At 46.7% G+C, this 12,606-nt stretch overlaps 1 protein-coding gene across 1 annotated transcript; it reads right to left on the reverse strand.

Annotated features, from left to right (window-relative positions):
• Positions 1-2,994: 2,994 nt before the first annotated feature.
• Positions 2,995-11,358, reverse strand: LOC104916172 (E3 ubiquitin-protein ligase TRIM39-like; the record flags this gene model as incomplete). Its single annotated transcript, XM_010727167.3, has 15 exons — positions 2,995-3,991; positions 4,723-4,749; positions 6,252-6,296; positions 7,242-7,262; positions 7,540-7,560; positions 7,954-7,974; positions 8,153-8,197; positions 9,737-9,757; positions 9,881-9,901; positions 10,311-10,331; positions 10,510-10,554; positions 10,687-10,707; positions 10,885-10,929; positions 11,062-11,079; positions 11,260-11,358. Coding segments are annotated over 15 exons (1,034 nt in total), but the record flags the coding sequence as incomplete, so codon positions are not given.
• Between the last annotated feature and the right edge of the window lie 1,248 nt (positions 11,359-12,606).

Below are 12,606 nucleotides of genomic sequence, written 5' to 3' on the forward strand. Positions count from 1 at the left end.
CACCTCAAACAGCCTATAGCTCTTGTCAAACTGTCTTTCCTATTTGCGTTTAAGTTCAAAGGAATCCATCAAATTAGGCAAGCCCAATTCTACTGTATTTGTATCAAGAAAAGAAATAAATGTTTTCTGATGGGAAAAAAAAAAACAACACATATTTACACATATTTTCTTTCTTAATCACATTAGAATATTTATAGCAACATACACTGATGTATGAACTGCGGTGGCAGCCAGCGGAGTGAGGGTCCTACTGTCAGCAGGTGGAGGGCCTTGTGGGCTCTTAGCCTGGGGTGCTGGCTGCTGGGATTGGTGTGAATGGACTGGGTGCAACTACTGGTGTTAAGCCACGGGTGCAGATATGGGGTCAGCTATGGGAGTGGGTGAGGGTCCTGTTGTCAGTGGTTGGACTTGGGAGGGCCCAACAGTCTATGATCCCAGAGAGCCAGATGCTTGGCAGATCAATGAGTGGACTGGGGGTCTGCTACTGGAGTCAGGCTGAGGCTGCAGGATGTAGCCTGTAGCACCACTACTAGGGTGAGTGAGGCCTTAGTATGAAGTAGTGGAGCAAGAGGGGGGTCTCCTACACCCAGTCATGGGATGGGGCTTACATGTTTTTCACTAACAAGGTACTGATGTGACTGGTATGAGACAAGTGTCTCCAACCCAGAGGCAAAAGTAGGGCACTGTGTCACATCCTGGGTCACAGCCTGGTCTTTACTGCTGAGGTCATGAAGTATGTATATCTTCCCCAATCCGGTGTGCATGAGATGTTCATCTGTACTCACTAGCAAACTTTAAGCAAGTAACAGGGGGCTTGATTTGGGCAAGGTTATCAGGTTGTTGGTGGATCTGTGCTGGTACATCAAGGGGAAATTGAGAATGTGGTGTGCTTGAGGTATGAGTGTGTGCATTTGCAGAGAACTTCCAGTTAGACATACTGATGTGCAGGCAATCCAAGAAGTATTGGGAGAGGACTTAGGATCTGGGCAGGGTTTCCAGGCAGAATGAAATACTATATGCATACTCACGGTTCCACACTGGTTCTGCTTGATGAACAGAGAGACCAAAAGAGGTACTCAGAGTATCCAAAAATACTTGCATGCCTCTGAAACTACAAAGTGTTGTATTCTTCTCTAGAGAACATCTATCTCTATCAACTGGAGGGAAGGAAGGAGTCTTGGTAGTCTGTGTCTGTTTTATGTGAGTTCTGTGTGTAAGTGCTGTTGAAAGTAGCCCTTGGCTGGGGTAGCCTTTGTGGCCACAAGTATCAGTGTCCCGTGTGTGTCTGTGTGTGTTTGTGTGGCTCTAGGACACGTGCTCAGCTTGCTCCAAGGTGAATGTGCAAGAGGAAATGACAACAGTGGGATTTTAAGTGCCTCATGAGGTAGCTGATTTCTGTCCACTTTGCCATCGCTATCTGCCAGGAGCTCTGAATAATCAAAAAGATTACCCAGCATACTAATACCTGACTGCGTATGCAGTGCCTCCTTGGGTAATTGCAATCTTGCCAGCTGCTGAATAATTACTGGAGTTGACTTACTGAGATGATCATCTATAAAGAGAAGGTGCAGTGTTGAGGAAAACTCCAGGGTGGAATACAGTGAATATGCAAGGAATCTGTACTATGATAGTTCCCTAAGCAGCATAACCTACTACCTTAGATGTTAGTAACACAAGCTCAGCTTAGTATGTTGACTCCAAGAAACACAGCATGGAGAATAGAGGGGAATGTGAACGCCACAGCCAGGCTCCTTGATAACACTGCAGGGATGGGAACTTGGTGGTACTACTGAAATGGCAAACTGCATAGTTGCCATTCTGAGCCTGCAGTTTTTAATTTTCTGTTGTACCAATTGCAATAAATGTATGTATGACTGGAGTCACTGAAGATCTATGAGAAAGTAAGAATACACTTTAAATGGCTTAAAATAGGATGAATTTTGTAGAAGTTAACAGACAAGTTGGGAGGACTGCTGAATTCTGGGGTCAGACAGAGTGAGCCCATCTTCCCCACCTTGCCACTTGAGCAAGATTCACATACTCAATTATACCAAACACGTCCATGGGAAGCTTACAAGTCTCTGTAGAATTATTTCATACTTGAACTCATTTGCAGTTGGCTGCATTATTCACTTGTTCTGATGACAGTGTATTTATCTCCATCAATCCAAAGGAATCTGTAATCTGTTGCTCCAGCAAATAGCACTATGCATTAATCTAGGCAGTAGAGTTCTCACTGAAGGTAACCAAATTTCTTAAGATCTCTGTGTTAGCTCTTTTGAATGCAACTACATTGAAGGTGCACTGTGTTCCTTGTGTATTTGTAATTATGATAGTCTGATATATTGAACATAACAAGACTTCAGTGCCAAAACTCAGTGTTTAAGTCAAGCTGCCCTCAGCCCCTCTGATACCTGTGGACAAGCTGGAATACAAAGGGGTTTATATTCTCCCAAACATCTTTAAGGCAACACTAGCACGTTAGGATCAGGTGTTCTAACAGCAATAGACACCAACAAAGAGAGAAGCAAAGACATTCTTGCTCTGGCAGGGGCTACTCTGAAAACTGTGCGAAGGAGACTTTGTATATGCATTCTAAAATAGGTTCTTGAGGATGTATCCCTTCTCTCCTGAGGAGAAATAAAGATGAAATCCATGAATCTAGAAATAGCAGGAAGGGCAGGAGGTCAACATCAAATTCACTGACATGGAAGCTTAGACATCTTCATCTTCATGTGAGAATTCTGTCCGTACTCACTGAAAATGAGAGGATATTAGTACCTTGTAAATTCTCCTGAATATTTTTTAGACCATATACCAAAATGAGGAAGGCTGGCCCATATTCCACACCACTTCCAAGTGAAAGGACTTTCCGCAGAAAGAAATACTGATGGAAAGTCAGTCAAGTTGCCTTCAGTAGGCACTCTGTTTTTGCAACTGATATACAAGGATCTGCCATGACTGGTGATCATCTATTACCAGAAGTCAGAGGTATTATTAAGCAGTGTGATTTCAGTTCATCAGAAAGCTCTCCCATTCTAGCACACTAGCCAACTTTTGCACATAAGTGTCATGAATGTTTCCTGTGATGACCAGTGCACAGACAAAGAATTCATACTCATCTTCACATCTGATGGAATGATCTCTACACAGGCATACACACACAAAACAATAGTGATCAGTTCCTGCACTTAGAAAACGTTTGTGTAGGTTCATAGAAACACCTGGAGGCTCTTTCCACCTGTTGACTAGTGGCCTGAAGTCAGAGTTTTCCTACAGAAATGGCTCACGGAAGGCTTATCAAACAATGGTGAAAGATTTTTATGTTTCAACTTGGTGGCACAACGCATGGGGCTGAATATAGTGTACTCTGACCTCAGACTCTGGATTTTAGTCATTAATTAACCGCGCATTTTCACTTCAACCATTCATTTGTCATCATCATCAAACCCCCACGCAATTCTTAGAGGCTCAGTGTCAGAATTGGTTGCAGCTGAACCTGTTGAGAAGAAAGGAAAAAGCCTCACATTCTGGCTGTGGTGATTAACAAAGCTAAAAGTGTACACCAGCTTTTTCTGATGAACACTGAAGAATGACAGCTTCTTGGATGAGATGTCCAGGAAGATCCCAATCTTCTGTGGCCTACCACTCACAGTCAAACGGGTCCAAGGATCTGAATGGGCCCAATACTCTTGCCCATCTGCTAACCCTATGACCCAGAAACCATTCTCTGGGGACAGAGCCACTGTCTCTTTCCGGGTCACAGTCTCTCGGGCAACACCCAAGTTCCAGTTGCGCTTCTTTCCAACATCCACTTCCCAGTAATGTCTCCCCGATGTGTAACCTTCCTTTGCCAACAGAAAAGTGTGGGAATCAAATCTCTCCTCCTTGCTGGGCACCTTTCTGATCACACCGGTGTCTGTTACGCTCTTCCCATCTTCAGACACTTGCAGTCTAGGATGAGCTGTGTCAGCGTCAAGGGTGACATCAACTGCAATAATAGGGCAATTTATTAAGTATTAAATAAGAAGGGGACTACTGCTTTGAGACTTCCTGTTGATTGATCCTATGAATATATATTTATTCCCCTGTCTTGCCTTGATCTCCACTCTGATAGGCCCTAGGAAATTTCTTTGCCCAGGATCCCGCCAACTTCTGGCAACCCAAGTCATCTCCCTTCTCCTCTGTGTCTCATCTGTGACATACTGAAAGACACTAGCATGCAACAATGGCATGCAACACAAAGGAGAAATGTAAGGAGATTATAAGCTTTTGATTAAGGAATCGTTCAACAGGAAGGAAGAGACCAGACAATAAGAGCCATGCTTTGGAACACAGCTCCTCTTTCAACAAAACCAGAATCACAAAATCTTCTCCCAAGGGAATGGGGAATAATTCCATTCGCCAAGGTTGCATGACAAATTCAGCAGGTTTGTGTACACTTAGCAGTAGTATTGCTCTAGATGAACACCCTGAAACAAGCTCCTCCTTCCTATACAGGCCAAACCTCTAATTTTATAGAAGAAACAATTCTGTTATATATCCCAGAAGAACAGAAATTATTGAGACGTTTCTAGGACAGCAAAGGGATAACTAAAGGATTCAAAATCAGTTATTTCTCTTGTGCTGTTACTTACAGAACAAGAGGCCTGAGAACAAATGGTTACTCATGAGCTACATTAAAGCTTTAAGAGGTGGGATTCGGAATGGCATTTTTCTTACCTTTGTGTCTTTGCGCACGCAATAACTCTACAGGAAACAAAAAAAGGAAGAAAATTGTTTTCAGGAAATCTAGTCTCCAGTGACTTAACAGCCCATGCTACTGGCAGATGGTCCAGCACTTGTGTTATTGCTAGCCTGTTCTGCAGGTAAGAAGGCCATTTTATGATGATTATCTTCCATGACAAAGGACAAGAATATTTGAAACTAGGAAAACATCAGCTGATTACACAGAAGTGTATTATACTTAAACAGTAAGTTCAAAACTTCCATGAGATCCCACACAACTAAAAGAAAAAGGCAAAACCTACTGTGCCCAAGACAGATCCCAGAAAGTCTACCTCTCTGGAGATACTCAAAAGCCACAAGGACGTTTTTCTGTGCAACCTATAATAGGAAACCTGCTTTAGCAGGAGGACTGGGTGACCTAGAGATATCCTTTGCAAGCCTCACAATTCTGTGATTCCAACACCAGTTTTGAAAATCAGAAGCTGCAGGAGAGAACAGCCCAGGAGATGAGGAGAAACACATCCCAGGTGAAGTCCTCCCTTCACACTTGGTTTTGCAACATGAGCACTCAAGGACATTCAACACTTAACATTCACTAAACAGATTCTGAAAGTGCTGAAAGACAAAGACAACGCAAACAGTAGCTCCACAGTTAGGTTGAGGAACCACTTCCAAAACAAGCAGATAAAAAAACATTATGCAAGTGGTCCAGACTCCTCAAAAGTAACATGCAACATTCACACTGGCCACCACAAAGCAATGATGTCCTGAACGATAAGAGAAAATCAGTGTGGTTCAGATGATATTCTTGAGACCAACCCAGGAGATGACAAGCACCAGTTGGAAAACTGAGACTGAGGAGGCAGCAGGCTCAATAACAGATCTGTCTGCAGACACATGGAGGCATTGCTGGAATAGCCCTCTTGGCTATATCCAGGGCCCTATCCCAATAGCAAATGCCTGAGCTCAGGCTCAGGGACTCCAACTTCTTTGCACTGAGGACCTCTGCCCAATCCAGTCAGCCAGTGCAGAAAAAGTCACAATGTCCAGTTACAAATGCAAAGGTCCCCGAAGCACTGCTTCCTTGGATTTCCCAACCCAGCAAGGATCAACACAGGATATAGGAAGTGCCAAGGCTCATCCCATGTCATGCAGCCCAACACACCCCTCACATTAGAGCCAGAATAATTTTACCACTCAAAGAGACAATGTCAACCACAGGAGAACGTGTTGCCATGGGCCCAACCATCAGTAGACATAGAGTCGCAGCCATGCCTCAGCAGCCCCTTCTCCAGTCCCATTTGCTCCAAAAACTCCTCCACACACAGAACAACACCATGACAAATCAACATGAATATTGGTGGAAGGGGGGAACACCTTGCTTAGCACCCTATCACTCACAAATGCTCGGGAACAGTGTGGGACACCTTCAACAAGGCACCCTCACACTACATAAACACAGTCGTTTTGCTCGAGATTCCTCACGCACAGAAGCACTGGGACATTACGTTGCATAAACTCACCTTTCTCTGCATCCTCCTGTGCTCTTCCTTGCTTCAGGAGCTCCTCTGAAAAATACGTGTGGGGAGAAGGAAGACACCTCAGGATCTGTCCCAGGAAGGAGGCGATGCCAACCGATGGTAAAAGGTCCCCATGAGCTCTGGGCACAGCTGCACCCAGCTGCAGTGCTGAGACAGCCCAACGGCCCTCCGTGCTGCTCCCCATGCCTCACGGATGTGGTCCACGCACTACCAAACGTGGAAGAAACCACGCCCCCGCCCTGCCTTTCTGCATCACACAAGCAGCTCTACCAGGCCTTACTGTGCATCACTGGGGGTGGAATGCCATTCCCATGCGGCCACTTGTTGCCACAAGCTGCTGAGTAAAGGATTGACGAAGCAACACGGCTCTGGAAATCTAACACTGGCAACTCCTGAGCATCAGTAAGCCAAAGGATCAAAGCACATCCCAGTAGTGCTGCTCATGCGTAAATGTGTCAGGGAACAGCCCAGGAGACCAAGACTAGCAAATCCCAAGAGAATTCGCCTTTCCCCTAGGTCTTTGTCCCATCGTCACACAGTGACATAAGAGCATGAAGGTACACCTACCAAGCTACTTCTCACATTGTGCTGAAAGGGAAGCAAACCCTTAGCAGAATCTCCACAGCTGCACTGCTGAGCGTACACTCCAATTTAGGAGTTCCCAAAGCCATTGAGCAAGCAGCAAGGAGTCCCAAACTTCTCCGTGGATGGCATTTCCTTTCTTTTGGGATAGACGTCATCACAAAGCAATTAATTCAAACTTCTCTCAGCAGCACTGCCACCCACTCTTCAAACCACCTCCTCCATCACAACAAGGTCCCAAAAGCTATCAGAACTTTCCATCAAGTCTGATATTTGTAACTTGTTGCAGACAGCAGCTGAGGTGAAGCAAAGCTTTAGCCTAGACCTTCCTCAACATTCGGAGTCCCAGTGCCAGCACTCAAGGTTATCACACTGTTAACACGCACTTACCTATCTGCTCTTGACATTGTGCTGAAAGGCAAAGACACCATGATTAGAAGCTCCAGAGTGGGGCTGCAGAGCCAGACAGTCAAAACAAAGCGCCCAAATGCACTGTAGCACTGGCCTTAGGACACAGCCTTGGCAAAGCCAAAGCTGAAGAACACCAGCTGGAACAGGGAGACTGGGCTAGAGGCAGGTTCAATCGTTCACCCGTGTGGGGGTGCTTGGCATGGCTGGAATAGCCCTCCTCACCATCCCCAAGGCCATAATCCCATTGGGAACGTTTGTGGGCAAGACAAGGACTCACCATACTTGGCACGGAGCTCCTCTGCACAGTCACCGCAGCCATCACAAAAGAAAACAACAAGTTAGGCCCAAGAACCTCATGTCCAGGGGGGACTTCCCACACTTGCCAGTAGCAAAAGCTTTTGCTAGAGGGACTTTGGCTCACACCCCGACATAGCGACACTCATGTCCCCCGCCATCTGATTTGGAACGCTGCCACCAACACCAGCCACAACTCAAACAGCAGCAGACAGGGCTGCTCAGGGCTCAGGCTCTCCCTCTACAAGCTCCCCAGCTCTGTCTTCCCTCCACAGACCCTTTCGCACTCTCTTCCAAACACTCCAACACACACATCCCCATCACCAGCACAACACCACGATAAATAAACAGGAATATTGGTGGACCGGATGGCTTGCCTGGAGACAGTCGCACTCACCATTCTCCTTCTTCAGAGTCTCTGCAGAAAGACAAAGAGGAAGAGGGGAACACCTTGCTTAGCACCCTATCACACACAAATGCTCGGGAACAGTGTGGGACACCATCAACAAGGCACCCTCACACTACATAAACACAGTCGTTTTGCTCGAGATTCCTCATGCACAGAAGCACTGGGACATTACGTTGCATAAACTCACCTTTCTCTGCATCCTCCTGTGCTCTTCCTTGCTTCAGGAGCTCCTCTGAAAAATACGTGTGGGGAGAAGGAAGACACCTCAGGATCTATCCCAGGAAGGAGGCGATGCCAACCGATGGTAAAAGGTCCCCATGAGCTCTGGGCATAGCTGCACCCAGCTGCAGTGCTGAGACAGTCCAACGGCCCTCCGTGCTGCTCCCCATGCCTCACGGATGTGGTCCACGCACTACCAAACGTAGAAGAAACCACGCCCCCGCCCCTGCCTTTCTGCATCACACAAGCAGCTCTACCAGACCTTACTGTGCATCACTGGGGGTGGAATGCCATTCCCATGCGGCCACTTGTTGCCACAAGCTGCTGAGTTAAGGATTGACGCAGCAACATGGCTCTGGAAATCTAACACTGGCAACTCCTGAGCATCAGTAAGCCAAAGGATCAAAGCACATCCCAGTAGTGCTGCTCATGCGTAAATGTGTCAGGGAACAGCCCAGGAGACCAAGACTAGCAAATCCCAAGAGAATTCGCCTTTCCCCTAGGGTCTTTGTTCCATCGTCACACAGTGACATAAGAGCATGAAGGTACACCTACCAAGCTACTTCTCACATTGTGCTGAAAGGGAAGCAAACCCTTAGCAGAATCTCCACAGCTGCACTGCTGAGCGTACACTCCAATTTAGGAGTTCCCAAAGCCATTGAGCAAGCAGCAAGGAGTCCCAAACTCCTCCGTGGATGGCATTTCCTTTCTTTTGGGATAGACGTCATCACAAAGCAATTAATTCAAACTTCTCTCAGCAGCACTGCCACCCACTCTTCAAACCGCCTCCTCCATCACAACAAGGTCCCAAAAGCTATCAGAACTTTCCATCAAGTCTGATATTTGTAACTTGTTGCAGACAGCAGCTGAGGTGCCATGATTAGAAGCTCCAGAGTGGGGCTGCAGAGCTAGACAGTCAAAACAAAGCGCCCAAATGCATTATAGCACTGGCCTTAGGACACAGCCTTGGCAAAACCAAAGCTGAAGAACACCAGCTGGAACAGGGAGACTGGGGAGGTGGTAGGCTCAATCACAGATCTGTCTGGAGACGCTTGACATTGCTGGAATAGCCCTCTTCACTATCCCCAAGGCATTATCCCAATAGCAAATGTCTGAGGGCAGGCTGAGGCACTCAACTTTCTTTGCACAGAGCCCCTCTTCCCCATCAATTCAGCCAGAGCAGAAAAAGTCACAATGTCAGTTACAAATCCAGAGGTCCCAGAGCACTGCTACCCAACCCAGCAAGGATCAACACAGGATTCCGTAGGTGCCTTTGCTCATGCTATGTCATGCTGCCCAACACACCCCGCACACTAGAGCCAGAATAATTCCACCACTCCTTGCCACAGTGTCAAAGACTGATGGTCGCGTTGGCAGGGGCCGGGCCATCAGTAGCCTATGAGTCGCTGCCATCCCTCCACAGTCCCTTCTCTGCATTCTCATTTGCTCCAAAAACTCCTCCGCACACAACACCATCACCAGCACAACACCATGACAAATAAACCTGAATATTGGTGGAAGGGATGGCGTGCCACGGGACAGTCCCACTCACCATTCTCCTTTTTCAGAGTCTCTGCAGAAAGACAAGGAGGAAGGGGGGAACACCTTACTTAGCACCCCAGCATCCACAAAGACTTCGGGAACAGGATGGGAAGACCTACGTTGCAAATGCCGGAGGGCAAGCAGAAGGACTCACCATTCTTTGCACGGAGCTCCTCTGCCCAGTCCAAGTAGTCACAAAAAAAAGAAGAATCCAAGTCAGGTCCAGACCCACAGGTCCCAGGGTGCTGCCCATTGGAGCTGCCCACCCCAGCTATGTACAACAAAGGCCTCTGGCAGGGAATTGGCTCAAGTCCATTCACACTCCCCCTCATAAGCCTCTGATTCTGGATGGGATCACTGCCACCAACTGCTCCAACCATCACTTCCCCCCAGCACACAGGACTAATCCGGCCCAGGCTCTCCATCCTGCCACCCCATCTCTGTCTTCTCTGAGCTGCCCTTTTTACACCCTCATCTCCTCCAAAGTCTCCGCCAAACTCATTACAACCTCCAACAGAACCGCACATCCCAACAGCCTGCCGAGCAGTTGCATGGGTTGGCAGGAGTGAGACTGCTCCACTCACCAATCTTCTTCTTCAGAGTCTCTGCCAGAAGAAAGGAGGAATGAAAGAATACCTTGCTTAGCACCCCATCCTCCATAAAGACTTGGGAAGAAGTGTGGGAAGCCTTCAACAAGGCACACCGACACTTACACCAACATTACATTATGCTGGTAATTCCTCATGCACAGAGGCATTGCCACACCGTCCTTCCTGTACATACCTTTCTCTGCGTCTTCCTCAGCTCTTCTTTGTGCCAGCAGTTCCTCTGAAAAAGAGGATCACTCTTATCTGCTCCAAAGTCCCCACCAAACTCATTACAACCTCCAACAGAACCGCACATCCCAAAAGCCTGCCGAGCAGTTGCATGGGTTGGCAGGAGTGAGACTGCTCCACTCACCAATCTTCTTCTTTAGAGTCTCTGCAAGAAGAAAGGAGGAATGAAAGAATACCTTGCTTAGCACCCCATCCTCCATAAAGACTTGGGAAGAAGTGTGGGAAGCCTTCAACAAGGCACACCGACACTTACACCAACATTACATTATGCTGGTAATTCCTATGCACAGAGGCATTGCCACACCATCCTTCCTGTACATACCTTTCTCTGCGTCTTCCTCAGCTCTTCTTTGTGCCAGCAGTTCCTCTGAAAAAGAGGATCACTCTTATCTGCTCCAAAGTCCTCACCAAACTCATTACAACCTCCAACAGAACCGCACATCCCAACAGCCTGCCGAGCAGTTGCATGGGTTGGCAGGAGTGAGACTGCTCCACTCACCAATCTTCTTCAGGGTCTCTGCCAGAAGAAAGGAGGAAAGAAAGGAAATGTTGCTCAGCACCGCATCTTCCAGAAAGACTTGGGAAAAAATATGGGAATGCTTCAACAAAGCACACTCACAATGAAGGTGCAGACCGTCATTATTCAAGAGAACACTCATGCACAGTGCCACTGGGGCACTACCCTGCATGAACTCACCTTTCTGTGCGTCCTCCCCTGCTCTTCCTTGTGCATGGAGCTCCTCTAAAAAAGGGACACGGATATTGGTGAGAGTAATCAGGACACCTTTCTTAGCAACTCATTCCCTTCAGCTTTAGGGAAAAGGATGGGATGCCTTCAGCATGGCACACTCATCCTCCACCAACCCCTTACTTAGTCAAGGTTTTCCCTGGTTTTAAGATGGACCTTTCTGAGAAGAGATCTAGAATACTATTCCCAGGTTTGAGGTAACAACTACATCACATTTCAATTGCCCTTTCTTTCCCGTTCAGACCAAGACTTAAACCTCACAGTCCCCTATTTGCTCTGTCATGGCATATACTGTACCTTGGGCTGCTTGCTCTCAATGTCCTGTGCTTAAAATCTTGCCAGAGGAGAAATGCCACTGAGAAAGAAGTCTAGTCAATATTTGAGTCCTAATATCATAAGTACATTCTTCCATCTGTACCCAATGCACTGTAGGGCACAGAAGAGCGCTGAGGCCACGGAGAGAACAAACCTTTGCACATTCCTCATTCTAATATGGAACTCTCTCCATGGCCATTCTTCATTATTACACCATCAACACACACACTGATTTTTCTCTCACCTTGTGCTAAAATGAAAATACATGAAAAATAGCACCTCAGTGATTCCGTACTTGTCAGGGTATGGTATTCAATTTCCCTGGAGTTTTCTCCAAAGTTGTTCCACCTCACCAATTAGATCTGCATTTATTAGTGTGTATTCTGGCCAGTTTGTGAACTGTGGTCTCGTCTCCTGCCACAAATTCCTACAGACCCCGACAAACGCATAATGTGGCAGGAGAACAGCCTTGCCTCAGAGATGAGGACAGCCATTCTGAGCTCTCACTTCGGTCCACCAAATAAATGTATGTCCTACATACTCACTGTAAGCCAATCCACTCACTCTACTACACTCTTCCTTCTTTGGTTTATGATACCTGACACTCACAAGGACCCTTCCTAAGAAAGGACTGGACATTTTCTAGAAGAAGGAAAGTCTGTGTGCAGCTGTATACCTGCCTTCCTTATAATACTTCGGATCTTCCTCCCTCAATGAGGTCTTTGGGGACAGTGGTTAGAAGGGAAGTAGCAAAAGCTTTTCTCAGAGTTCTCTCAGCACCATGGCTGCAATACTATTCTAGATCTCTTCTCAGAAAGGTCCATCTAAAAATACTCCTTAAAACTTTGATATGTATCAATCCTGCAATTTGCCAGAAAATAAAGATATATATCCCAACTAAGTGCTATCAAGTTGTCTCACACCTGAATGTGAAATACACATCTGTACTTAAAAGAAAAAAAGAAAAGAAAAAGAAAAAGA

This window comes from Meleagris gallopavo, unplaced genomic scaffold, assembly GCF_000146605.3.
Source record: "Meleagris gallopavo isolate NT-WF06-2002-E0010 breed Aviagen turkey brand Nicholas breeding stock unplaced genomic scaffold, Turkey_5.1 ChrUn_random_7181001874166, whole genome shotgun sequence".
Lineage (NCBI taxonomy): Eukaryota > Metazoa > Chordata > Aves > Galliformes > Phasianidae > Meleagris > Meleagris gallopavo.